Genomic DNA, 27,641 nt, shown 5'->3' with positions numbered 1-27,641 from the left:
ATTATAACTGTAAAAGATTTCGCAGAAGGCTGAACATCTAGTCACAAATAATGGTAGATGTGTTACAAGTGGAAGTTAGGAGAAACAACAACCTAATTCAGGGAATCCCTTGCTAACATTCCTCTGTAACCCATAGCCATAGGAGGAGTCTTCTGATATAAGGTTCTTCATACCAGTTTTTTTATTTCTCCTATGCAAGCATGTGTAAACTTACATCCAGCTATGTACACAATCTATGCATTACTAATAGCAGAACAACTACATAAGGGTTTTCTTTGTTGTTCTTTAAAGAATGGACTGAAATTGATTCTGGTTTATCTTCATCATTAGTTTCTATTAGAAAAAAAAACCTCATAGGTCTCTGTTATGCTCAAAATTTAAATTTGGGTGCAACACAAATGACACTACAAGACAAATTTTAAAGAGCACCAAAACACCATAACTGGTGCCATACCATATGAGTCAGAAACAACAAGAAGAACTGAAAATTCCTTCTTATACACTCATATCTATTATTTAATGCCTTATTAACATACACTTGTAGCCCATGGAGCCTCAGAAAGATCTCTACTTGTTCTGACTGCAAAGTTCTCCTAGTCCACATGTACAGCTACCAAGGAGGTAACATCCCCAAGAGTAGCCTATGTGGCTACTTTTGACCTTAGGAGCTTTCAGTGTCGTCAGCTGTCTAGACAGGCTGGCTGTTTAGACAGTCAACCATGAAAATATACTACAAAGAAGGCTGAGCTATTCTTATACTCATGTTTACTTCTGGAGGCAAAAAGCTCTCACAAAGGCTCCAACTGGCTGAAGAGGGGATAGTGCAGTGACTTTCTGCTGTGAGCAAACCACACGCAAGAGACAGCTAAATAATTCAGCTTTGGCAGATATTAAGATGCTTATCAAGGCAGCACAACCATTTGCACAAGCAAAGCATAATTTTCATGTTTCAGTAACACTGTTTACTGTGACCAGAGTAAGATGACAGATGTACAATAGGACTATATGTGACTGCTGCATCTTCTTGCAACTGCACCCTCCTGTACACACAAATAATGTAATAACAAAAAAAAAAGAATAATAGTGCATTGTGTAGAAAGTACGTACCTGTCTATTCATTCAGTCTATGTGCATACTTTTCCATTTGGAGTAATAAACAGTGGTTTTTGTTATCATCCAGGGAACAGAAGGTACAATTAAATGTTCTAAGCCATACCAATAGATAGGCACTATCTAAAAATCCACTCTACCTACAACTATGCCTTCTGCAGGGTCAGATAACTGACAGTCTCCAAACAAGGGCATGATTTTTAAACTACAGAAATCTGGAATTTGCACAGTGTGTCAAAACTGAAGCTTTTGTATAATAATGCATGCAAACTTTCCTTATGAAATCACAATCAACAAAAGAATAGCCTTTATTCCAGTTTTCTCCAAAACTTGCACCACTGTAACAAATAATAACTAAACTATAGGCTCTCCAAAATGATATAATCTGAAGAAGAAAACAAAGAATAGCCTACACTTTGTCCATATATTTAATGAGGAATTTCACTCTTACGTCCTTGTGAGTAATTTGAGAATCCTTAAAAAAAACCCCACATAATAATGGCATTTTTGCCATCCTTTCTTCCTACAAAAAAAAAAAGAAAAAAGTAATTCTGAACAAACTCTCAAATAACTGCTAAAAATAAAGCAGATAACCAAACCAGGATATTTCTTTTCTCCCTAACAAGAGATGAAATAAAATGCAGTGGAATCTCCAAGCCCTCTGAAAAGCATAAAGGGATTAGGACTGAACAAGCACTGTTTAGTCTTTAAATATTCAGAAGATGACATATGTCCTCTGAAATGTTCTACAAACCTATGGAAGATATATATTACTGTACCATCTTTCCAAAAAGGAAAAATAAAAAATATATACTATTATTAGATTCTTAACAATCTTTATTCGTGCCATATATACATATTTCACAGGGGAAAGACAGCAATCTATAGCTAAGTTTACAATGCTAAGCTTACTGTAAAGGTACACATACATACACTGGAGTCATCAGCTGTGCATGCCAATTTCCTATCAATAACGGTTTACTGAAATCTTTTTTTCCAGCATTACCAGTTGTCAGGTACCATCATGATTCAACCTGGGTGATTTATTCCTAGTTGCATGGAACTACTTATTTTGCCTTCCAGCCCTGAAGCGTGGGAGCAGAGGCAAGAAAAGTTTCCATTGGCATTCTGTTCCAAGGGCAAGGAAGCATTCTACTTTTTGCAATTACCAATCTCACCCCAAGCACATGCAAATTAAAAACAGCCCAAGGATTTAAATGAGACATGTCTAGTTTAATGCCCATCAAAGCCACTAGATTCCCATATTTCTCTAGTTAGACGTTACTAGTAGATCCTTCATACCGTGCCACATCCTTCTGTAGAACCATCATTAGCCCTAGGCTATATGGATATTGAACACTTGGAAAATAATTTCTATTGTACCAATGACTTCTGAATTAGAATAAATGAAGTGGGCTTATGAACTTGTCATTCTATCTTTTTCCTCCTCCCACCGTGTTACTGGAAAAGAACCTTTTATCCTCCTTCAAAATACATATTTTTAATCAAGCATCATTTGGGTTGTAACAGAATTAATTGCACTAATGTTTCATTTCCAGCTTTCAATTTTCTTCTTGCTACTCTTTTGAGTTTACAAGTTTGACTTGTAAAAGGAATAAAGTGGTGAAAGAAAAAAACAATTAATACATATTATTTGAAAAATATATGTAAAATATATTTCTAAAATTAATATACAGATAATAGCTGATAAAAACTTGATAGCCTGCAGTCATACTTAATTTTGCAATAATCCCACAGTACTTCAGAAGCTGAGAAAGGTGGGTTTGCATCTAAATCAGGATGAGAACATAACAGTTACAACAGACATTGTCACATTGTTGCATGTGACATAATAAATGGTTGCTTCACAAGAAGGGGTAAGATGTCTACTCTAGAAACTGAGATGGATCTGCATTAAAGAAATTTTGCTCCTAAAATGCATTAATGAGAGGTCACCTTTAATCCTATGCAAGAGAGGTATACTACTGGATTTGTAATATTAACACATTTCTGAATGTTATCCTTGGAGACCATAGTGAAACACAAGCAGATATTACTGGTCACTTTTGTAAGATTAAACTCCAGTTTTACAAATGTCACACTGAAAACTGTCTTTCTACTGCAGATCTTGCAGAAGTATCACTACACTCCTGCAAGAACTGAAAAAATCTATGTTTAGTTTAGCACGAACGAATTCTTGGGGGAAGTTTAGCTCACCACTACATGGACAGAAGAAAATTTGATCTTTTGTATGTGTTAGGCTCCATCTGAACCTCCAATGTAAGGTTAAAATGGCATCTCATTGGGTATCTCACTTTTAAAGCCCCCAGTGAAATAAAGCCTCTAACATAACTGAGTATCTTTCATATTACCGCACTGAATAATTAGACTGAAAGTGATGTTCTTGCCATTCATTTTAAAGGTTAAATTGGCAAGGCTAACAACAATGGGCAGAATCTGAATGAACGCTGAAGCTTCAGGTATACCACTTCTTGTTGCAAGGTTGATTTGAGAAAACAATTTTATGTGGGAAGAAATGCTGCTACAACAAAAACTGACTTAACTTGCATAGACAGTTACTTATTTTGTATCTTTGGTTAAGGAGCAACAAATGATTGACAATGATCCAAAAGACTATTCTCTTTCCGTTGCTTTTTCACACAAAGGTGCCTAGTAAGTAGATTTGAATCAGCCAGAAAAATAGTTCATCAATGTTTACATAAATAATCTCTAAGGACATTTATTCCCATCCTTGATTCCTTTTGTCTTGCTTTCTTTTGCATACCTAATCATTCCCTGGTAGCACCAGTTTACTGATAGATCACTGCAAAATAGAACAAACAGGAACGGTCACCATAAACTGAACTGTAACTATAGTATCTTCCAAATAGTAAAGAATATTTTCTGCACTGTTGAATTCCTTATAAAAACCAGTATTTAAACCATGTTTCAAATCATATTCCTAGAATATTACTATCATGTCTGCAATCCTTCCCTCCTGCTAGTAGCTTGAGTTTCCTTCAAATCTTCTAACAATCCTATTACTAAAGTTAGCCGTTTCTGAAAAACTGATACTGAGAGACACTTTCCCCAGAAGCTTCTAAGGAGGTGCCAATTGGGGGCGGGGAATAAATTAGGACCCAAGACTGAAGACTAATTTTCTGACCTGAAATTCACATTTTCAGGAAAGCCAATGTGTGTTTTCTTAAGTGTTATCTCAGTTCCAAAGCATTTGCCTAGAAAAAATTATGCATTAGCAATGACTCACATCATTAGACAACTGTAAAGCAGCTAAATTTAGTTAATAAATTGCTTCATTCTGAGGAGGCTCTGTAATATCAATAGCCTAATCTAGTCAAAAGCAGATTCTTTGAACTGTAAAATCCTATCGTGGACACTGTCCAATAAAAGAGGGTTTTGAGGTGAGAGGTGCAGGGGAAGCACTCTTTCCAACCTGCTGATACAGGTTATGTCTCAAAGCATACAGGTTTTAATGTGAATGGATAATACTTTCTGAAAATGCAATTAAATAACTAAATTATAAAAGGTGGTCAATAAGAGATTCATTTTGGCAATATGTGAGCCAGCTGATTAAGTACATATGGTTAATTGTGTAATCCATAAAAAAAATCTCTATTATTTTTTTATCTTAAAGCTTCACTGAGTATCCCCTTGGTTTTGCTAGCATTCAACAGGCAAGGGAATGTATCCATTATCCACCAACAAGACTGCAGCCTGAGTTCTTTGTTAAGACAATTTGTTGGTTCTAACTTAGGAGCAATACTTTAATTCACCTAAGTAATTCAAAGCAGAATACTGCTATCATAAATAGCAAAGCAAATTCATTTAGACTCTGCTTCTCTTCTTCAATGAAACACAAAGTTTAAATATTACTCATTTATTTAATATATGTTGAAATGTCACTGAAATGTAACTGAAATAATCTGCTAATTTATTTCACTATAACATCCATTTTGTTGAAATCCTAGCCTAACTATGCAGAATAACATCAAGCTAATTCTACTTTTCGGCAGTGTCCTGACATAATGAAGCAATCTGTGCGACTATGCTTTCTAATGTTTTACTCCCAAGACCTACTAAATACAAATAGATTAAAAAGCCCAACTATTTTGCAGACATTTGCTCACTCCTGTTCCAAGTCTCAGAAAAGACTTTTGTCAATAAATATGCACAGATTTGACTTAGGAAAGTTCATTACAGAAAAAAAATACTAATACTATAATTTAGAATATTTTCATGTTGATGGTTCCCAAATGTTCAAAATAAGGAAAACCAAAACTACTTCATTGTGGACCACTGACAAAGCAAGGAAAAAAAAATGGAACCAGTAAATGTTAATTTAGATCTGATACTCTGTTTTGTAAGAAGCAGAATAAAACTAAAAAAGTTGTGACACTGCTTTTAGAATAGCTCAAGCTTCACAAGCTTATATGAAATTTAGAGTGTCAAGTGAAAACTTACTATATAAATTAAACTTCTTTACTTGGATAAACCAAGTACAGTGTTTCACTGAGTATTGTGAAACAAACACTCTTCATTCTAAAGCAACTTAATCTGAGATTGTCAGAAATATTGATGCTATTTTCCTGACTTGTTTTAGATTTTGATTTGGTTCTACACAGAATAAGGATGCTATAACTACTGACACATCCCTGCTTAGATACATACGGTACAGTGCTATGTATCATACCCTCATTACGGAAAGAAAGGATAACAAGAAAAGACATGAAGAAAAGGAAAGGCTTAAGTCATCACAGCACTGAGATACCCAAGAATGGGAACCAGAGAACAGAAAAGACCAAACATTGAGGCAGACCCACATGGGATTTAATGTTGACTATAAAGGAAATCCTCACAGCAAACTAAACTCCATTTACATTACCATTTACGATCACTCAAGCAGAAGGCTGTACAACTTGAACAAAGATTTTAAATAAGATTTGGATTCAGACACTGAATTACTTTGTCCAATTCATTGATTTATTAAAATGATCAAAGAAATACTGTAAGCTAAAACTGCCCCTAAACCACTGAGGAGAGCTCTGGAAAGGAGAGATGTTTCTAATCCCAGTGTAAAACATGCCCAATGAACTGTGATTGTCCCATTTCATTCTCCTACAAAGGATATGGAATGGTGAATAAGAAGGGATTAGGAAGTCATACTGTAAATACTGAACACAAGAGAATGGATGTGTATGTACTTCAGTATTTAGCTACCACTGCTCTCACAGAATTACTTCAGAACACACAGTGATATGTGAAAAAAAATCTAACTCATATAAAATCCCTTAAAAATATTTAAGAAGCCAATATACTAAACTAGTACCATGTTTTGATTATATTCTTTCCCATTTTATAGCACAGATGGCTTTAGGCAAATCAACATTCCAATCTCTACTGAAAATAAAAGCTGGAAGGGACAGAGAGCGGTCCTCTTTATCCAGAAGTTCTGTATTTAAAACTGTCCTCCAAGCACCTTTGCCAGAAGGTATGTAAGCTCTTCATCATGCAGAGGAGCATCCTAATTACCAAATGAATGCTATTCTGGGACAAGGTGATCTCAGTTTCTCCTGGTGACAGTACTCCATACTGACCAGTTTTCTTATCCTCTGGATAAGTGAAATCACAGGCTTGAGAGCTATTCATATACTTGTGCCTTATGACAGTCGTAATGACTGCATAAATATTGTGCAGAGACTCAGCTTGTAAGACTGTCTAGCCTAGTGGATTCAAAATTCACTCTTGAATCCAGGAAATTATTGATTTAAGCTGAAATATTACTCCTTCCTTGTTCTAGTGAAGATCCCTGAATTGGCTAACGAAATCACTAATGTCTGTTCCAGACACAGCTCAGACAATCCCCCCCAGGGGCAGGAAACGCCTGGAAGCCTGGTGACCAAAGCACTGGAAATTGTGAGTTCTTGCAACCCAGAGAGCAATGAAAAGCCATGTGAGGAAGACTGATGTAAGCAACCTCAAAAATGGCATACGCCCTTGCTTTTCCTGCCTCTTCAATCACAGGGAACTTTGTATTTGTCTAGTATGACAGTGAATACACCAACAAAGCTTATTAGCTTTATCTTGCCAGAAAAACTACACATTTAATTTATAATGGAGCCAAGAGGCCCCACAGTTGGCTGTTTTCCCAGATCCCTTCAAGAAACTAGAATTTGTCAGTTCCACTACCTATGAGTAATGTTCCATCTTGCCAGTCAAGAGGTTATCTCAAGGCACAAGAAGGACATAATACCAAAATGACGGTTCCTCTTTGAGGGATACTAAAAAAATCCCAGAAGACTGCTTCCATATATGACTGCCTTGCTGAATTATGGTTTCAGTTTTCTGGAATGCTAGAACACAAGTAATGCCAGAAACTCCAATGGAGTTTCACTGCAACTTCACTATTGCCATCAATCTTACGTGACACTATTACAGCAATATGTATCAGGTTAAAACTGTACGTTAAGACAGCTACAATAGCTGAACTACAGAACTAACATTGTTAACATCACAGTCCTGTTTTCCTTCTTCATTTAAACCTACTTATCTAAAAGGAGGAGTGGATATTCATTACTTCAGGAAACAAAAAAAAAAAAACCACCAAACTTCAGTCACTAAAGGCAAAAGATTCTTTTCTAACAGCAATATAAACGGAGACAATGTTCATTACACTATTAGATCTCAAACTAAGAAACTGGCTTGCTATCTTTTGCACACATTAGAATAACATCGGATTTTTTTAGAGAATATTACCATACGTCTGGGGATGTAGGTACATATGCTACATATGATCCAGATGTGGTTATTTTTATTGTGGTATCACAAAATGCTGCAAGCAAAAGAAGGAGATTAAATTATTTTTATTTTACTATAAAAATAAAGCAGTATATTCTCCATTTATAAATCACAATTTATAATATAGTAAGATATAGGGGTTGGTTTGGTTTTTTTTTAATCCAGTAGGTTTCTCCAACATATCTGCTGTACTGGTAGCCATAACTATGCTCTAAACAATACTGTAATAGAATAAAACCTGTTTTATGTAAAATTAATTTTTTAAATTTAACTTGTGCCTCCTCCACTAGTTTACATGTCCCATATAATTTACTGAACAATCTTCAAGTGCATGTTAGGTCTGTATGAGTAAATTCACTCACAGATTTTAACACACTGAAGTTTAATAAAAGTGATTCTTCTGCAACCCTATTCAATCCTATTTCACGAAGTAATATAAGTCATCATATACTGTTTACTATAACCTAAACAGAACTATAGGCTATGTAGTCATTGGTGAGTGTCATAACTGCAGCTGACTTAGAGCTGTGAAATGTGTTTTGCTTTAGAAACTAAAGCCCTTACAATGAGAATGCTGGAGTGCACTTCAAGCTACAAGGCATTTCCCATGACTGATCCAGATTAGGCAAAAGTGTGCTTCTTGGGTCAGTCCCTGATGAACACATTATCACCTCTTCCAACTCTTGTAAACTATGAACTATCTGCCACTGAAAATACTGTCTGAAGCTAAGCTTGTGGACTTTTTAGGACCCATACTCCATATAAGAAAAATTTATGTTATTATATGGCTGAGAAAGAATTGAAAAAGGAGCGATCTCATAGGTTAACACCTCCTGAAAGGGAAGGGATCTTGCTGACACAGCCTGGAGTTGCTATAATAACTCTAGGATCTCTATGTTAATAATTCACCTTTAAAACTAAACTATCAGAGTTGAAAAGTGGTATGAAGAAATGGAAGTATTCTCCTGCCCTAATAATGTCTTGTTAGCCATACACTCATAGAAGAAAACAAAAAAAAAGATACACCATGACATCTGATCTGCGCTGCTGTTACTCTAAAAAATCTCAATGGAATCTCAGAGAAGTGGAAAGTCAAAATGGAAGGGTAAGAATCCTATTTCCAAAGTGATCAGGAATCGCTGTAAAATGAAAATAGAATTCTGTGCTGTATCCTCATTTCCCAAGTGGAAACTAAACAACTGATCTCCTTCCTGAATGGCAAGCAAGGAAAAAAACCTCACAGGCTAATTATGCTGAATTTGAACTCACAAATTGCAAGACTCTACAGTCATCTCTGCAGTTTCATTCCTACCCCAAGATTTCACCTTGTGGTATTTTGATAGAGATGAAGGATTAAAAGCTTGTCCTACTATTACTCTAACTGAAGATAATACTCCTATCTAAAAATCCTATTCCACACAGTAAAGCAATTCTGAGACGATATTCCTGAAAAGCAACTCTAGCACCTTGGAGACAGAAATTAAGACAGAACCGTTCCTGGGCATTTCTAAAAGCCTCAGAATTCAAGTCTGTTGTTATGTTCAGTGGTAATCAACAAGCCTGCAAAAGAAAAGTCGAAAGGAAATGCAACAACAGAAGAGGTCTGCTATCCCTTCAGGGACACAGAGGGACAAGTCCCCCATGACCCTCCAGGACACATCTTTGAGGTCATGTCTGTCAGTTTTAATAAAGAAGCTGGCATAAGCCTGTGGGGATGTTAGGTCTTTTTTGTGGCACTTGAAATCTGAACTGGTTTGGAATCAGTTCAGTGGCGTGCCTTGAGACTTCGACTCAAAGGAGCAGAAATATGTCTTTTTCTGAGAGTGATATTTACAGAAATACTCTTGTATTTGCACTGCTTTTTAAGCCACAGAGTTCCTGAAGAAAAGTCGCTATTTTGTCAGTCCTAGCTGAACAGGAAGTCCAGCATATCCTCCTTCCACTTCCATGCAAAAGCTGGGCTGATGAGCTGACAAATATGATCCTGGAGAACTGTACATTACTCTTCCCTAAATGTTTATGATTTGAGCGTATGAAAAGCAGAGGATAAGCTTGCTCACCGGTATATCACAAAGGCCAAAATTTATCCAGTCTTAAATAAGAGGGTATATGCTCACCCACTCTGTAAATGTACACCTGGACCATCTTTGATGGGACAGTCTCACTTTGTTCTTTCCTGTATAGCCTGCACAACCAGAGACTCAGATACGTGCTGGCAGGCTTGAATAGGCCATCGCCCACGGTATAGGATTTTTAAGCACTAAATGTCATCGTAGAGAGTCTCAAAGAGATATCTAAAAGTCCATCCTGCATTATATTAATTCTCAGAAAACTACGTATTCATTCACCTGGTAGGCAACTTCAAGGTCACACCAAGGAAGATAAAACTACCATAAAGTGAATTAAATGTTTGAAAATGCAGTTCCTTCTCTATGGTCTGTTGTCTCTTCAGGGTTCAAACAGAAGAGCTGCTTGGGGAAATAAATCTACTTCACAGGGAAGGGAATGGAAAGGAAATAATCTCTACAGTATAAACAGTGCAAAAGTTACAAACATTAACCCAAAACTGCTGTTGCAGTAACTACAATCGCGACTGATTTTAAACAACTGAGTTATAAATACTATTTGCAGACCCTCTCTCCTGCCACACGGTATTTCTTATGATTAAGCAAAAGACACTTAGGTCAATTTCTAAGCTTTTTCAAAAGCAGAGGTCATTTATTTCCTCTGAAGAAAGCCAATGCTGCTTATCCAAAAGAGCATGAAAATTGCATCTGGAGTCTTCCCGAATACTAGCTGAACAAGTTGGGGCAGCCACACACAAAAAACATAAATAAATAAATAAATAATAAAAAATAAACTTTGTTCTTCCTCTATCACAGGTCGGTTATCACGTAGTGCATGGGGAGCTGCCAAAAACCACTGCTATGTTCATACACTACAACTTGCATTTTATTTGCCTGCAGCTGCACTGCACAATGAAGGGAGTGTTACCCTCCCCTCCCCAAGACAAAACATGACCTCCCCCCAAAGCAAGGGGTGATTGTTTCACTGCTTGCTTTTTTTTTCTTTCAGAGTAAATGTTACTTACCTTTTGCCCAAATGTTATTTCTCTAAAATGCTTTGATTGCAAAGAATTGATTTTATTTCTTTTAAATGCCTTTTCATCCTGATCTACCAGCACAGATAGACAGATGTGATAAAGAGAATAATGAAGCACAATTTAATGTTTTTTCAAATTTCAAATTTGCCCAGCATGGCCCTTCCTTTCTTTATTGACATTCTCCCCTTGTCTGCAGTTCTAACAACTTATAAGGAGACTTTAATGAAAGATTTATTTTCAATGAAATGAGAAGAAAATCCTGAAGCTTTGTAGAATTCAGTTTTTGCATCAAATTTTCAGCCATAAAGCTGGAACTCAGTTTTGTAGTCTCCAGATTTCTAGTATCTGCCCTATTTCTATTTTCTCAAATAAAAGTGCTACTAATCAGCATCACCGCAGGAGCTTCGAACTGGGAAGATTCCAGAATTTAAAATGTGATGCACGTGATTTCTTCAGCAACCTGGAAAATACATTTTGGTGCCCACTGGGTATCAGTAGTGGTGCCAATTGTCATGTGAATTTTTCAGATCTTTGTTGTTCACAATCTTCTTTGTCTTTTATTTGCCCTCTAGTTGACCAGTAAACTTCCATTACTTCCTTCGCTTGGATTTTAGGATGATCAGAAAGTATAGATTCTAATTCACCACCTTTAATCCCCACAAAAGTATTAACAGTTCATAAAACAAACTACACAGTGACCTGTGTCAATGAATCCAAACAGAGACCCAATAGAAAAGGGTGGATTTTAAATAATTCTTGTTTCAGCATCAGAAGTTGCAGAAATTTAGTATAGCTCAGTTTTTGACATCACACAAAAAAGTTTTTCAATTAGAATATACAGATTAAAACTTGATCTGTCTGAACACACCAGGCTGTAATCAAAGGGAGGAATAAAAAGACTGTTGTGCATGAAGGCAAAAGTTTAAGGGCAGCATATTTGTTTTAAATGACAATAACATTCTGAACTGTCCTCGAATGTCTGAAAGACAGCACTTGGACAAAGCAGAAAACAGTCTGTGCACGTTAGTCAGGAATTCACTCTAGAGATGCAAAAAAAGAAGTAGTAAATCACAGTTTACAAGCTTTAGGGGAAAAATATTTACATGAGAGGAGCTCTAGGCTTCCAAAGTTCAAGGCAGCTATCTGTACAATCAAAAAAGAATAGGCATCTATTTCAAATAGAACTTTTCTCTAGCACCTGAATCATGTGCTAGCTCAGAACATCAAGTTCTCGTGACTTCCACAGTATACAGGTAAAATGAGACCTGAACTTTCTTTGGTGTTTTCCCAATCTCTGCTTTTCTGTGGAAAAATGCTAAAGGGAAAAAGAAAATACAAAGCTCAATCTATAGAAAATCCCAAACTGAGGTTTACATTCTAGGTCTGGAAAATCTAATAAAAAATTCAGTTAAAGACATCAATCATAAAACTTTAATCAACTGAATTTGTGCTCATTTACCCTAGGCTATATAAAAAAAATCCACATTGAACTGCAAACCTCAGATAAAAGTATTGTCAGCTGGATTCTCCATAAAAATATTCTATACTTGCTAGTTACAGAAACTGAAAAATTAAATTAATCTTTGGATTTAAAACCCTCACAATTTAACTGTTCATGCTAAAAGAACTGGCTCCAACATCTTCAAGGCTGAAGCAAATTCAAATCTCTGCATGTGACTAGTTAGCAGTAGAAAATACATATTTTTATGGAGATATGTTGTATATCGTTGTTTATGAAGCTCAGAGACAGATTTACAAAACAATTCAAACTGCAGTTTATTATGGTAGTGTTCTCCTTTGTTGAGGTATCTAGGAGAACAAATCTTCAAAACCTTTACATCTAAAAGCCTGGGCCCTTACTTTCTAATTTGAAGTGATCAGGTGCTTTTACTTGAAAGCAGAAGCAAACAAACCTCAAAAATAGGCTTGCCACATGAAGAGACAAGATCAAACTGTCTTAATATGGATTGCAGGAGTCCCAAGAAAACAAGTATGAAAAATGAGTAAAAAACCAAACCTTTAGCACTGCCTGTAAATGAACCAATGAAAGATCATTCTAAAGGGTTAAGTAGAGAAAATGTGAAAAAATAGTGTAAGAGTAAATGGTAGTAAACCAACCTCACTGACATTTAACATTTACACAAACATCAGATTCCCTATTTCTTGGTTAAACATGGCTGGGAACTCAATCAATGTTTGGAGTGTGCACGACCAATTTTGAAACCATAAAGAAAGCACAGAATAAAAATTAGAAATCTGTGTTTCTAAAAAGATGAACAGTCAAAAACTGAGACTATGAAGCCTTGGAATTAGGGCTGTTCTGAAATTATTAATGATTTATTTATGGCTAAACTGTACGCCTGAACTTCCATTCCTGCATGATGTCTGCTGTAACAGAACATGACCTAAACCCTCATGATTCATAGCTATATACTAGAAGAAAAGGCATTGGCCAGGTGTCAGAAATGAACCAATATTTTGAACTATTAAAATCACAAGCATTCCATAGAACTGCTTAAGGGTCTTGGGAAAAAAAACAAAACAACAAAACAAACAAGCCATAACACATTCATAGCTTAATACATTGAATACAAACTCCAAGAGCAGCTTCTCTAAAGATACAGAGGAAAAAATACTCTAAAAATGAAAAATTATTGCAATATGTGCATTTCTCTCTTCTTACCATGTATAGCAGCAATTTGAGATATACTGTGTGCAATTTGCCAATGATCAACCATAATGACATTCATTGCTCTAGGACTCAGTGCCCTTTGGGAAACCTCCCTAATTTCTCTGTCAGAGTCTACTTTTTCTTATCCAGACCTCCCCCATTTCACTGATAAGGTCTACATTTTCTTACCCAGAAAGATATGCAGGATAGTCTGAACCCTGGTTATCCTATTCTAGCATTTCCCAAGAAATATTAAGTATGATAAAACAGCATTTCTAATGAAAGTTATACAAAGGTCTCCCTGAACATTCTCAGTAAATTACAGAGGAATCATCCCAATTGCTTCTACTGACGAAACTCCTCATTCACTCACTCACATACTGAAGTCAGTCACCCAGTGCCCCAGGCTTCAATTCAGTGTAGCTTTGTTAAGATAATGGGTATGAAAGGACTGATTTTTTCAGATTATGTGCCCTCGTACAAATACTTCAGTCATTGCTAATAGTGAAATGGGTGCAGAAGCAGCACATACAACCACTGAAAGGCAACAACCTGTGGTTTGAATTCTATTTTTTTCCCTTCAAAACCTCAGACTGAAACTCAGCATTCACCATCTTCCCATTTCATGAATAGACTCAATCACTAAAATCCAAACTATAAACTCTAGTTCAGACTTTCTGACACTTAAACATCAAAATGCATCAGGTGTGTATCTGACTTAGACCTCTACAATCTTACCTTCTTCTGAAGAACATTAACTTTGCGTTCCTTCACCTCCAACATGTCCTTGAGGTCATGGATCTCTCCTGCTTGAGTCCCCTTCTCCTCTGCCATCTCCTGAATCTGCTTTGTCTTCTTGTTTAGCATAGTCTCCTTCTCTTCCAGTCGCAATCGCAATGCATCCACCTAGATTCAGACATGCAGAAACAGGGTTCGTTTAGCACTGAAGGAGAGAAATTTTAGAAAAGTTACAAAATCCACATCCACAAGGGAGTGAGTGCTGTCAAATTATAATTCCATCCAGAAAAATGACCTCCCTTTAAGACTTCAACATATGTAAGCTTATGGATGAAACAGTTATCACAAGTGGCACAAGACTAAACAGTAAAAATAAGCAAGTGTTTTATTCCTAAAATACATGAGGCTAATGCTCCATGATTCTGACTCCTTCTTGGAAAATCTCAAAATACATCTGGCATAACTCAGTCCTGTAAGATACATGTCTGGATTTTTGTTCCTCAAAGTACGATCAAATACAATGTGTTGTTGAGGAGTTCTCTCTTACGTCGAAAAACTGACCCCTTTTTTCACAGTGTTCAGATATTTAAGCATTGGCTCTTAGTACCAGTCACTTGATATTCTAGGTTTTAATCACGAGTATTAGCTGAGCCTGGAGGCAATGAAAGCAGAGGTCTTTGCAGCCACTGCAGATCAAAACATGGAAAGAGTGGATATTCTTAGGATAGCTAATACTATTTTGGCTTAAATAGCAACATAATAGTTTAAATATAATATGCATTTTCAGCAGGATGCAATTTTATATTAAAGACAAAATTGAACAAGTAACACCGCACAGGATATTGCGTGTACAATTTGGACACATAGAAATATTTAGAGCTCACAGGGCCTCAGTAAATTTAGAAACACAACCTGAGAATTCTATGGCAACCTCAAACTTCGAAACTGTATGTTGAGAAGACTTTTGCTTTTCCTTCTGCATTTCCCTTACACAAATGAAACACAGAGCTCACGAGACAAAAGAAATAGCAGAAGGAATAAGAGCTATCTGAATATAAATTTGATTGAGAAGAATAAGCTCACCACAGAGCACAGACTAATCTCAAAGACCTTTGTGGAATACGAAATCCAACACCACCAACCTGCTCAAGATACCAAAAGAAACCCACTGACCCCTATCCACTCAGCATTCAGACAGAGCTCAAATCTGCCAGCTTGCTGCTAATCTTATTTGACGGTATCAGATTTGGTTCCTGTTAGCTGAATCCATTACAGGACATCAGTCACACAAAGTAAACAGGGTGATCAATTAATTTCTTGGTCCTTCTGCACAGCACTGGCTGATAGGCCAGCAGAGACATGAGGTGAAAAGATGACTTGGACAACTCAGGCTAGGGAAAGAACTTGGGTAGTCAGTATGTTTCCCGTTTTAATGCGTTATTCTAATTCCATTTTATTTTGATTTGCTAATGGAAAAGTTGCCTCTAAGGTTCTACATTTACAGTATGCTACACCTTCGAAATTCTTTGCTCTTTAGTCTGACTCCTCTTACATAGAGCAATAAGCACTTGCCAGTGGGGAAAAAGAACTGCCAGGCTCTCCCCATCAGCACTGCAATCTCACTGCCACCTTTACATTTGGAGCCTTCTCACTTACACATACGTTATTAAAATCACATTCCTGACCTTTCAACCAGCAAGTGAGGCATGGAGTATATTTTGCTGTGATATTAGAGTACAAGGTACTAACCAAATATGATTTATAGGATTGCTAGTGTTTGTAATGAAAAGCTTAGCAGGTGCATCACAGCTTGTCTTCTTCTGAAAAACATAGTTTTATAGATTGATTAGGTATGTTCTTTTCTCAATATCTCAAATATTAAAGCTAAGAGCCACTTCTATTAATTCTTGACTGGAAACTGAAAATCTCCCTCACAAGAAAATCCACACACTCTCAACAGTTGGGTTGCAAAATATCTGAGACAGTTCAGTTGCCTGAAGCACAGTATTAAGTGAAAAGAGAACATCTGCAAACAGAAATTTATCCACAGAATGCTTTTCATTTTCTGATTGATTATGCTCTTTGAACTCTATATTAACTTACGGTTTGGGGTAAATTGCATTCCTGGTTTTATTTGTGTGAGGTCCCTGCCTAGGAAACCACAGAAAACACTTTCAAGAGTACTTTCAAAGGCTGGCAGGACACACAATCATCACCTTAGCACTATTCCTGGCAGAACACTGCACTTGTTTATTCATGTCAGCTCAGTTTATGTATGGCATCCTCCCACAGTGACAAGAATTGAAGTCTGTGGGAGTCAGGTGATGCCAACTTCAACAAAGTCAGCTTAAGATTTTCTCTGCACATTGAAATGACTAGGCAAACAGCTACTGAGGTGCTGACGCCCCTTCTCCTGACTTCTGCGTCTTGGATGGTATTGTCTTAACCCTGGATTAACCTAACTGCTTTCACAGTTATAGACTGCCATGCTTTTAATTATGCATGGCAAGTAAAACCTTACAATACAGCTCAGTCCTTCATGTAACAGACTTGCAAACTTGGTCTGCACATACCACCCAGTTACCAAAGAAGGTTCAGCAAAATAAGTGCATTTCAATTAAACAGCCAACAGGTACCTCTCTTCAGCTGGGTACCATACCTAAGACTTAAACTTCTTCACTGTAAGAATGATGTATGGAAAACTGTTCGGAACCATTGATCAGTTGTCACAGAACATTCCAGTAGCAGTAAATGATACTCTATGACTCTGTTCCTAATTATGTATAGCCATATATTAAGCAAGTATGGTTTCAAATTTCTAAGAAAAATTAGTACATTAGTAGCTCCAATGACTACCAGAATAAACACAACAAATGACATAATATTTAATTTAAAAATAAATTTAAATTTAACCCCTTTTCTAAAGTCTTGGATTCTGTACTTAGAGTCTTTTGGAATATTCCCAACTTACAGCTTAGGGAAATCACTAAAGTTTTTAAGAGGCCCAGTTAGTTTCACAACGGACGCAATAGCTTGAGTCAATAGGACTTAGCTTGCACACATTTCCCATTTTACCATCACCTCTGCTTTACGGTAGCAATTGGCGGTATTATGACACTGGTGATTTCCACTTGGGTTTAAGAAGATGTCAGTGATGCCTAGAAAAAACTCTTTTCCTGAGACTGAGTGATTCTTCCCATCTTCCTGCCACCTGTTCAAACCATTGCTGAACTATTGGTTTAGACCAGTGAATGAAGTCAGTTATATCAGAAGGTGCAATCTTCCCTGTGTTATATACAAGCCCCAATTTCTCTGTTATGGCAAAAATCTAAATTTTTATGTTGTGTTGGTATGACTACATCAATGGCAGCAAAAGGAACAAAGAGAATATCAACTGTGAAATATTTGCTTAGAGCTTGCTATGGCTTCTAAAAAGAGCCAGCTACTTTTTAAAGTAGATATTGCAGTAATTCTATGTCAGGACTCAGAATTTATAAATATAACTGAGAAATGCACAGAGGAAGGCATAAACTTTTATTTGGTACACAAGGTGAAAGTTGCTTTTTTCCAGCTGTAGATATTGCTATGTTAAGTCCCCAAGTACCTGAAATGAGCACATTTTAAAAATGATCAGGTTTGTGATACTCTATCACTATCTTGCAAACATATCATATAAACATAGAAAGGAGTTAACCTGTTTTCCTGATAGCACAATCTAAAATTAAGACTTAAAAGCTATGTTTATGGGTTCATTTTGAATGCAGTGCTAGTTCACGATACTTCATTCTCTATTTTTGGCGTTGATCTTTCTTATTAATTATGTTAGAGTTAACTCGTAACCTTCTTAGAAAAACTGCAGCAATATCCAGTATGGTCAATTGAAGAGAGTGAATTCTGTAAGAACATACAGCTCCCAGTAACCTGGACTACTTAGATTACATGACTATGCCACTGAGCAGAGGTGTACAAACCTGGCTTTCTGCAGAGCCTGTGTGGTTCTTGCTAGGGTTATAAACTCAATGCAGGACAGACATACTGCTTCCAGATCCTGCTCAGGTCAGAAATCAGTTCTGCTGTTCTTCCACAATTCCTAGCACAAGGTGTTAAATATCTAAACATGGTGAACTCAGTTCTGTGAGCTGCGCTTAATGCTTGCACGTGTCAGCATAGATCTACATGTAGCTGGTGCTAACAAATCTTCTTAGCACATTCCTCGCTAAAGGTGATCCACTCCTTAATTGTCTCAGATTTGGGAGAGTCTACTACAGTTTCAAAATGCCAGTATAAGCTGCAATAAGGAAAGACCCTTACAGAATTTTATATTCTGCGGAGACATTAAGAACAAGTAAAAAATTTCCAGGGGACTGGATTAATTTTTGCACTGAGTATTAATCTGAATTTACCATAGGAACAGACCAATTACAGAACCATGCCAGCTTGGGCAGTATACGAAAACAAAGGGGAATGTTCTCACTGATTAATTTAACCTCCCACTGAAGCCACATACCTTCTGGCAGTGACCTAAGCTGAAGTGCTCACTGGGCAAAACACAAACTTTATATGGATGAAGTCTTCATTCCAAAATAAATATTGACTTATTTTTTGTTTTGTTTACAAGAGGATTGCACATTTTTAGAGCTATTTTTAAAGGTTTCTTCACAAATTGAAAAGTTAACCACAATATCCTCTCCACCCAATAGCCCTCTAGATAAACACCCCAACAAACAGCTCACTGTTCTTTGTAGTTCTAGTGTGGCAGGTTACAAACTAATTTTTGAGATATTATACCAACATCTTTTCCCCACTGCCCTAAGTTTTATTTAACAGAAGACTAAAGGGCGGAAGCTTACGAAGGTACTCTCTTTTCTCTCAAAATATTTCTTTTAATATGATTTTAAAATACTAATCCCCTATGAAGATGTCTGACAATATATGATGGAAAATGCACCTCTGTTCAAACTCACAACTCTTTGTAGGTGACTTGAGAGAAGCTAGTTATGTTTTAACACTGACCGGTGCTGTCAAGAAGTGAGGCCAGGCAGGGTCTCACTTTCCTGCCTTAATCTCAGCCAGAATTCTTCTACAGAGAAATACCATGTCCTTAAAAAAAACCCCAAATACATCATAGGATGCAACAATAAATATCTCAAGTCTGTATTTTATCAATGTGTTTCAATCTTCTACTTGAGAGGATCAATTGTGAAGACAGAGGAAAAGTAACTGTATAATGATGTAATTGTTGAGCTTTCTGTCCAGAACATCATCAAGGATGAAAAAGAGATGATTATACTTCAGAAAGTATAAATATCTTCTTGGAGTTACATAAACATTCTCAGGAACATAAATGGATCAAAAATAGCCAGATAATCAATAGCACTTTGTATATATCTTAAAATCATACCAAATTGCTACATCTTACTGTGGAGAACATGCTAGGACTCTCGTAAGACATCATTCTAAGACAGTATTGTTAATATATTCACTCCACAGCAAATTCTCGCTGACAGACAGAAAATCATCTTTCACTGTTACTGCAGTTGCTACATTTCGCTTCCGATTTCTGAAAGCAAACTATATGAATAACACAAAACCAGTAAGTACTAAATCTACTGTTAGACCCACCCCCACCTTCCAGCCACTTAATGAACCCAATTTGGTTTTGTATTGTGGCTCTATATGAGAATCTCATTTGGAAGAACACAGTGAAGAACAAATATCCTCAATGATTACTTAGTAATATTACGAACTAAGCAGTAGGAGAATAATGGCTTTCAGCTAAAATAAAATCAAAATGTTCTGAATAATTATCAAGGGTATCTCTCAATGGTATACAGCCAAGTCTTTTTGTCTTTCAATGTTTTGTTTCAATTCCATACATTTTATTTCAATAAACATGCTTACCTACCACAACAGCTGAAATTATAGCCATTTACTGCAGTCTTTTAACTGCCCAATAAAGTACATTATTTCAAGAACTTTATCTCTCATGGGTAGAAAAGTACAGCTTTTTATTTTTTAAAAGTAAAAAGAGAAATGTGTTTCTAGCTTCATAGAAGCCGCACAGTGATTTAATCTATATTTTAAATTACTGTAATAAATTAAAACATGTAATTTATATTTTTAAATGTTTATTTACCTAACACCTACTTCCAATGATATTTTGAAATGTAAATATCCTTACAAATTAACATGTACAAATCTAGGGTACATTCCTGACTAGCAAAAAAGAAAACAGATTTAACAAGAAGTTTCTGACTGCAGCCAAGCACACTTTCACAGTTATACAGACTAATGCCATTTAAACCTTTACATAAATCTGAGGATAATCAAAAAGCCACCTCAGAATTATCAGAAGACATCTACTAATTAATTTGACTTCTGCATCTGGATAAGGACATGTGCACCCACAGATTCACTGAATACGGCTAAAGGAAAGCTATATGAGGGTAAAAGTTCCAATACATTCTCTTACACTTTTGTAATATGGAATCTTTCTACCAGTGTTACCCACAATTTTTCAGTATGCCCATTTAACTTCTCCTTTGGCTTTTTACTGTTCTTGCTGTAACAACACAAATATTTTTTGATGCATGACCGCCATCTTTTGGACTTCCACTAATACTACAATTTTCCAAGCCAGTAGATTGAAACGCTGTCTTCACACATTTCATGCTTGTTCTTCAGCAATATCCAGAAGCAACAAATTTATGCTGTACTTATTATCAATTTGATGTTCATATATACACTTACATCTTACATTATTAAGCATTTGTTATCGAAACACAGTTTTGAAAATACTTATTTTTATCTTAGAATATGCATCATAAAACACGAAAGTCTCTATTTCAGGTGTAAGCACAGGCCTACATGCAAGCTTTCCCATACATGATGACCGTAGTAGAGAGTCTACTCTAGCCTTAGGGAGTTGTATGCTACTGGAACGCTCTTCCTTTCTCTGCTCTCTTTTAGCTATGTTATTGAAAATCCCCCCAGCTCAAGCATTTCAACTTCAAATTTAGCTGTGCCTAGGAAAAGCTGTATTAGTGACTGCATGTTAGTGGAACACGTCATACAAATGCGTATTCAATCACAGGAATATATATGCTTTTGCATAAATCCCCTGGCCTAGAGAATCTAAGCATAAATCAAAGGTACATCGTGCTCAGAACAAGCAGTACTGAGTGGCTATGGGATTGCATAACCTAAGCAAGACGAAATGAAACATTGTTTTTTGTCCGTTTCTCTATAAAAGTAATTAAGTGCAGAATTGCCCATTTCACCTCTGTCTGCAGGATGGCAGCTCTTTGCTCTTTAGCTGTGAGGGACTCTTTCAGAACTTCAATATGCTGCTTGCTGTCAGAGAACTGATTTGTGAGGGTCTCCAGCTTTGTCTGCAAGGCCAGCAACTCGGTGTCTTTGCGTGACAGCTCCTGTTTCACCTGACCAATCTGAAAAAGAAAGAAAAAATGGGCAAAGGAAAAAATAATTTATACCTTCCTTACAAAATAACTATAAATTCACATTACTACTAACAAAGAGTATGATATTCTAAACTTATCGCATGGACCTGCGAAGCCTTCAGTTATCTTGAATGAAAGGCCAGCAAAAATTTGTGTCATGAGCAAAAGATACACAGAAAAGACGAGGGGATCAAAAGCATCAATTTTTCAAGACAGGTTCTTTTAACAGACAGTCTGTTCTTAGATATCTTTCAAAGGACTGACCAAAACAACATACTTAGCAAGGGTAAGTTTTTAATGAAGATGAAGCAGAACTATAATAAGAAAAATACCCTTACCCTGTGAAATCTGAAAAGATGAGATACCTACAGGTCTCTCTCAGAAACATGATGTTTGCTTTGAAATGTCAAACCAGCAAGTTTCTGTCAATCTCTCTATATAATAATAATCCAGCTTCATGCTTATAGTGTATGTAAAGACATTTATGTCTCCCATTATTAAAAATCTAGCATTTCAATCTTCTAAGAAATAACTTTTAATTTATGGAAGCCTCTTAAGGCAGATGCAAGTACACATCCAAGCATGAAAACTGTCTGGGGAATTGCATTTTACTGAGGGCAATTTCCTAGATTTAGTTTAGTGAATTAAATCAGTATCAAAATGCTAATTTATTTTAACATATATAAATTGGATTATCATTTAAAAAGACATGCAGTAAGAAATCTAAAAGTAAAGCACTGAAATGAGATGAAATCTCATTCTGAGTCCCAGCATCAGTCAGGACAATTTTGATGTAAATCTGAAGAAAAAAAAATATATAAAAAAATTAAAGAGGACTGGGAAATCTAAATGTAGACCTATGTCCACGTTTATAACCAGCTTCCTGGTTTGCCTCCGATGTACCTCACTGATTAAAACAGCGATCTCAGCACAGGTGGCCATATCTCTAAAATGAAACCATTTTCCCTTTTTTAGCTTGTACAATTTTGTTCAAAACCCCTCTATTCCCAAAGTATGTTGTCCAATGTTTCAAAAAAGAAATTAAAAGACATCACAAACTAAAAAAAGCCTGTCCAGGACTACCTCCATTTTGGGGAATGTGTCATGAGCAAAATTAAATTGGTATAACCTATAATTTTTATATATTTTTTTGTAATTAAACGCATGTATTGGTAGAAATGACTAAGAGGAAAAGCCTGGATAAGTGTGGTTTTATCTTTACAACACTGGTTCAATAAAGGGCAATTAAAGAAAGAAAATTTTTTACTGAAGAGTATTAAAATAGCATCAAAAGATGTCATCAAGGACCCCTGTTTTCAGTGTGAAACAGCATACATGAGAAGACAAGCAAGAAGGAGAGCAGAAGAAGGACATATGTCTCAAAAAAAACCTCACACAAACTATTTTTTTAAATGGAATAATGGGAAAGAGTATAAGCAGAATCTGATTTATAGAACTATTCAGCAGTTTATTGTTCACTTAGCTCAAACATACTAGGTTGGGTTTTTCATATTTTTATCTTTCAAAGTAAATATGTCCACAGAATGATTTCACCACCTATTTAAATCAGATACAAAAATATTGATGTTAGCAGCACTATTTCTGCTGTCAGCTACCGGCCAATACAACCTGTTACATAATCCTGCTAGGCACAGGAGAATAGCTAGGAAGAGATGAACTGTTTTCTGCTAGTAATGTTATAGACTAGTCATGATACTTCTGGAGTAGCTAAACAAAAAAGCATCCTTAAAAAACTTCAGATGACAAAGTTTTTCAACTAGTAGATACCCTGAATTATAGTAAAGCTTTCTCGAACCAGTTTGGTCTTTCTTTGAAAAGATAAATCCTTTTTGGAGTCATCTCAGACAAGATGCTTACCTAAATACTTGTGATTTGGTGAAACACTGTTATTTAAACACAAACATATTTTGTTACATAAAAATTTCCCAGTAGCACCCTAAGATCATTCTCTCTAGAAATCCCCATTTCAGAGCTGTAAGCCCACACTGCCAACGTGCTTAAGTTCTTTAGGAAGAATGCAGCGCATACTATTCCAAGTTGCAAGAGAAGTTAAGACAGTATTAAGTGCTCATACCTCTCTTCTCGGTGAGACACTATAACACTCAGCAAATGCATTAATTTCACAGCAAAGAAACAACCTAAGTTCATGCTGCTAAAATTAAACCGTTTTTAAAAAGCGTTCAGCATCCAGCTTTTGTTACTTTTTTGTGAAAAAACATAGATTTCAGCACATTTTCAAATTATTTTTGCTCTAGTAGGGAAAGCAAATCTCTTTGGAAGTCTGGCCCCAAAATGGGTGCTGAATACTTTTGAAAAGAGTAAGTTATTGCTAAAACAGCTCATACCGTTAAGGAAACAGTTAACAAAACAAATACAGATGATGTTCAGCTGAAAGGTGATGTTATGGACACCAAAACCATGTGAACAAAAAGGCAGGCTACAAGGCCGAGCAGGTTGTTAGTTCTACTGTTATACGAAGTCATAAAGAAGGTAAGAGAAGAAAAGCTACCCCAAAGCCAGAGAGCTAGCAAGCCCCAGTGAATGGCCACTGCACACAAAAGATAAATCTTACTGCAGAGACCTCGGCCTGGAGACCAGCCACTCTTTTTTTCAGGTCCTCCCCTTGAGCCTCTTTGGCACTTAGCTCTTCCTTCAGTTGCTCTACCTGTCACGACATTGTTATGCTTTTAAATATTAATATCTGTCAGCTTCTAGTCAGCCTGTGTCAATCCAAGTAACTAAAAGTGACAAAGAACTGAACAGAAGGATCAACATTGGTCACTCATTTTCTCTTCCATTCTTCATTTAGTCTTCTCAAAAGTTTAATGTCTCTGTAATTTCATACAGGCTGCTAGACAAGAACTTGATTATGAAACAAAGATGTATAGTTATCGTTATGTTTATATATGTCAAGTATGGGACACTTCAGCCAACGCTTTTGAAACTGGAATACACACGGAATTTCAGACAAGAAAAGGGACTTAAGAAAAATTAATTGTCCAGATACAGCCACAGATGACTATACAATACAATCCTTAAAAGACAGATGTTGTGCAATTACAAAACAACGTAGGACAGCAAGATATGATTGCAGCTGGCTGTGAGTCAGGAGTGAAGAGTTATCAAAAAGGAGCAAATTTTCTGCTGGAAAATAAATGAGCAGACAGTTGACAGAAGAGATCCAGGAATGGAGCAGCTGATCTGTACGCCCACAGAGGAAGGGAAGAAGTTGAAGAGTTGCTAACAAGGGAAGAAGGAAAGAAGGAAAGAAGAAAAGAAGAAAGAAAGAAGAAAGGATGGAAAGGAGAGGTGCTAAAATTGTCTGTGCATTCATAATTTGAAGGGGGTATGCTTCAATTCCTACAAGCAACTAAGTGGGATAAAGGGCGAAAGTATAAAAGAACAGATGTTATCTTGAGATAAATCAGTGAGCTGGCACAAGGGAAGTGGAAGAAACAAACACTTATTACATGTTTCTACTTTAAGACAAGTAACACTTCTTGAAGAAACTTTCCCCAGCATTCTTTTTTTGACAAATAATTTCAAGCAGGACAAATGCAGTAGGTTACAGGTCTTCAGTTCCTAGTAATTTTCAGCCTCTGATCCAGGCATTTGTACACCGCTTGCAGGGACGACACAAAACCTAATTCAGAAAAGCAAGACTGCTCACAATATACTTAAATTTACTGTACAAGGTGGCTTGAATCTTCATTAGAAAATGTTAGTGTCTACTAAAAGACTGAGAAATGCTTCTTTGGAAGAAACAAAGAATTAATTCACTTTTGGCTGTAAATGTCGAAGTCGTGCCCATCATTATACCTGATGATCTACATTTCTCACTACTGAATTTGTCCTGCATAAATTTATGCTGGTACTATCACTGTTGTAGCATTCTGGTTCCACTACTGGAAGGAGAGTGAAATGGAAAGCCATCATAGTGACAGTCATGCTGCTTTCAGCCTTTACGTAATAAAAAGTCCTACTAGTTATAACAGTTGCAAAAAGAAATAATTTTTTTCAGTAGGCTATATTTGAACAGACCAAATAAAAGCTAAAATTATAATGGATTAGCAATGTTCTAAAGATACTCAAAACACAAAAATCCTTCTGAAATAAAAGAAAATCAGGTGTGACAGTTAAAGCAGAATTTGGGCCACTGACCTTTCTGAACCACCATTACAATATTTTCAAATTTGAACTTCAAATTCTCTTAAATATTTTTAAGTTATCTTAGTGACTTCAAGGCAGAATACAAATAAATTCTGCTTCTCGGCACTTGAATGGGAACCCAGACTGTAACTCCTTACTGAAGTATGAAAATTTCTCTCATCTGCTTGCTAAGCTCAGCTTATCTCACTAGTCTCATTTGCTTTCTCAGTACCTTATTTTTCATGAATTTGGAATGACTACGATACACCTCCATTTGCTTCATTTCCTCTTCACGTTCTTCTGTGCTCAGAGCTCCATTTGACTTCAACATCTGAATCTCCTCTTCCAAATCCCGGAGGCCACGCTCCATGGAAGAAATTTTTGAATCCTGAAAATGGTTAGAAGAGAGAGATAAAGATACACAGTCAGATGATCTGTTAACATACCAGTGGAGTAAAAAATAAAGGAAATAGTTTGTTGGACATGTACCTGCCCTTGAAATTTACTCCCAAAGTTCCTACAGAAATCAGCCTACGCCTCTTTACACAGCATCTGGCTGAGTGCTCAAGTACTCATTTTTCAGTATTTTAGACCTTCCAAGGGAAGCAAGAGTTTAGTACTAAAAGAAAACATGGCTAGGGGCATGGACACAGTATATGATAAATAAATAAGGAAACAGAAGAAAAGGTTGCCTTGTAATGCAAAGCCAGTATAAACCAGAGAAATTTAATTCTCATTGAATTAACAGTCACAGTAAAATGTGACTGCAAGAATGACAAAAAAATGGGTTTGTGCGACTAGTGATTTAAGTGGAGTCACAAATTGAGAATATAAAAAGCACCATAAGGAAAGAAAAGATGCAATAATCTAGTTTTGGATGGACAACTAGCTTTGAGTGGATAAAGCAGTAGAGGATCCTTCAAGTATTCTGGCTCATATATACAACATATAAAAAATTTCTATGGATAACAAAAATATACACCTGGAAAAATTAAAAAAGTCAGTCTACCATTATCCTGACAGTTTTACAGGATGATCAGAGGTTTTCAGTCTACTTGGTTTACTGCTTCTTTAGAAGTTTTATGTGTTAGGAACAGCAAGAAGAGACTCATGCAGCACACAGAGCTTCATACATGCTCATGAACACAGATATGTATTCCTAAGTTGTAGTCTCTTCAAGCAGATTATTTTTGTATTTAATTTCTCAAAAATATTTAGTCTTTCCTGAAATACAGGTAGGATTTGAAACTATGCTTCATTCTTTCATAGCCCAAGCCTTCACTTTTTGGTGTTGAATAATCAAAGTACAGCTGAAAAGAAAAAAAAAAGCCTGAAAAGATTTTAATGTATAGGTTTTCACTCATGAGGTAAGATTTTTCTAAAGGACCACTATGAAGATATAGTCGGATCTCATGCTTAAGTTAAAATCAGTAAAGCAGGCTTATGCAACAAAAAACTTGAGAGGTGGTAAGGTGAAGTATTATTTTCTAATTTACAGCAGTATTTTGTTTCAGCGCTCACATCACTTCCCAGAAGTAACAGCATTTCTCTTTTGGTAGTAAAGACAGCTTAT

At 36.3% G+C, this 27,641-nt stretch overlaps 1 protein-coding gene across 1 annotated transcript in view; it reads right to left on the bottom strand.

The window, feature by feature from the left end:
- Positions 1-27,641, bottom strand: part of ERC1 (ELKS/RAB6-interacting/CAST family member 1) — a 284,155-nt gene that overhangs the window by 181,589 nt on the left and 74,925 nt on the right. Inside the window, exons 5-8 of the mRNA XM_034062833.1 lie at positions 26,301-26,456; positions 24,501-24,584; positions 21,719-21,886; positions 14,439-14,606 (exon numbers count right to left, since the gene is read on the bottom strand). Of these exons, the coding sequence (XP_033918724.1) occupies positions 14,439-14,606; positions 21,719-21,886; positions 24,501-24,584; positions 26,301-26,456 (576 nt within the window). The remainder of the gene's footprint in view (positions 1-14,438; positions 14,607-21,718; positions 21,887-24,500; positions 24,585-26,300; positions 26,457-27,641) is intronic.

Source organism: Melopsittacus undulatus, chromosome 5 (genome assembly GCF_012275295.1).
Source record: "Melopsittacus undulatus isolate bMelUnd1 chromosome 5, bMelUnd1.mat.Z, whole genome shotgun sequence".
Taxonomy (NCBI): Eukaryota; Metazoa; Chordata; class Aves; order Psittaciformes; family Psittaculidae; genus Melopsittacus; species Melopsittacus undulatus.
The sequence above is the reverse complement of the archived record's forward strand: the minus strand, read 5'-3'. Positions and strand labels throughout refer to the sequence as shown.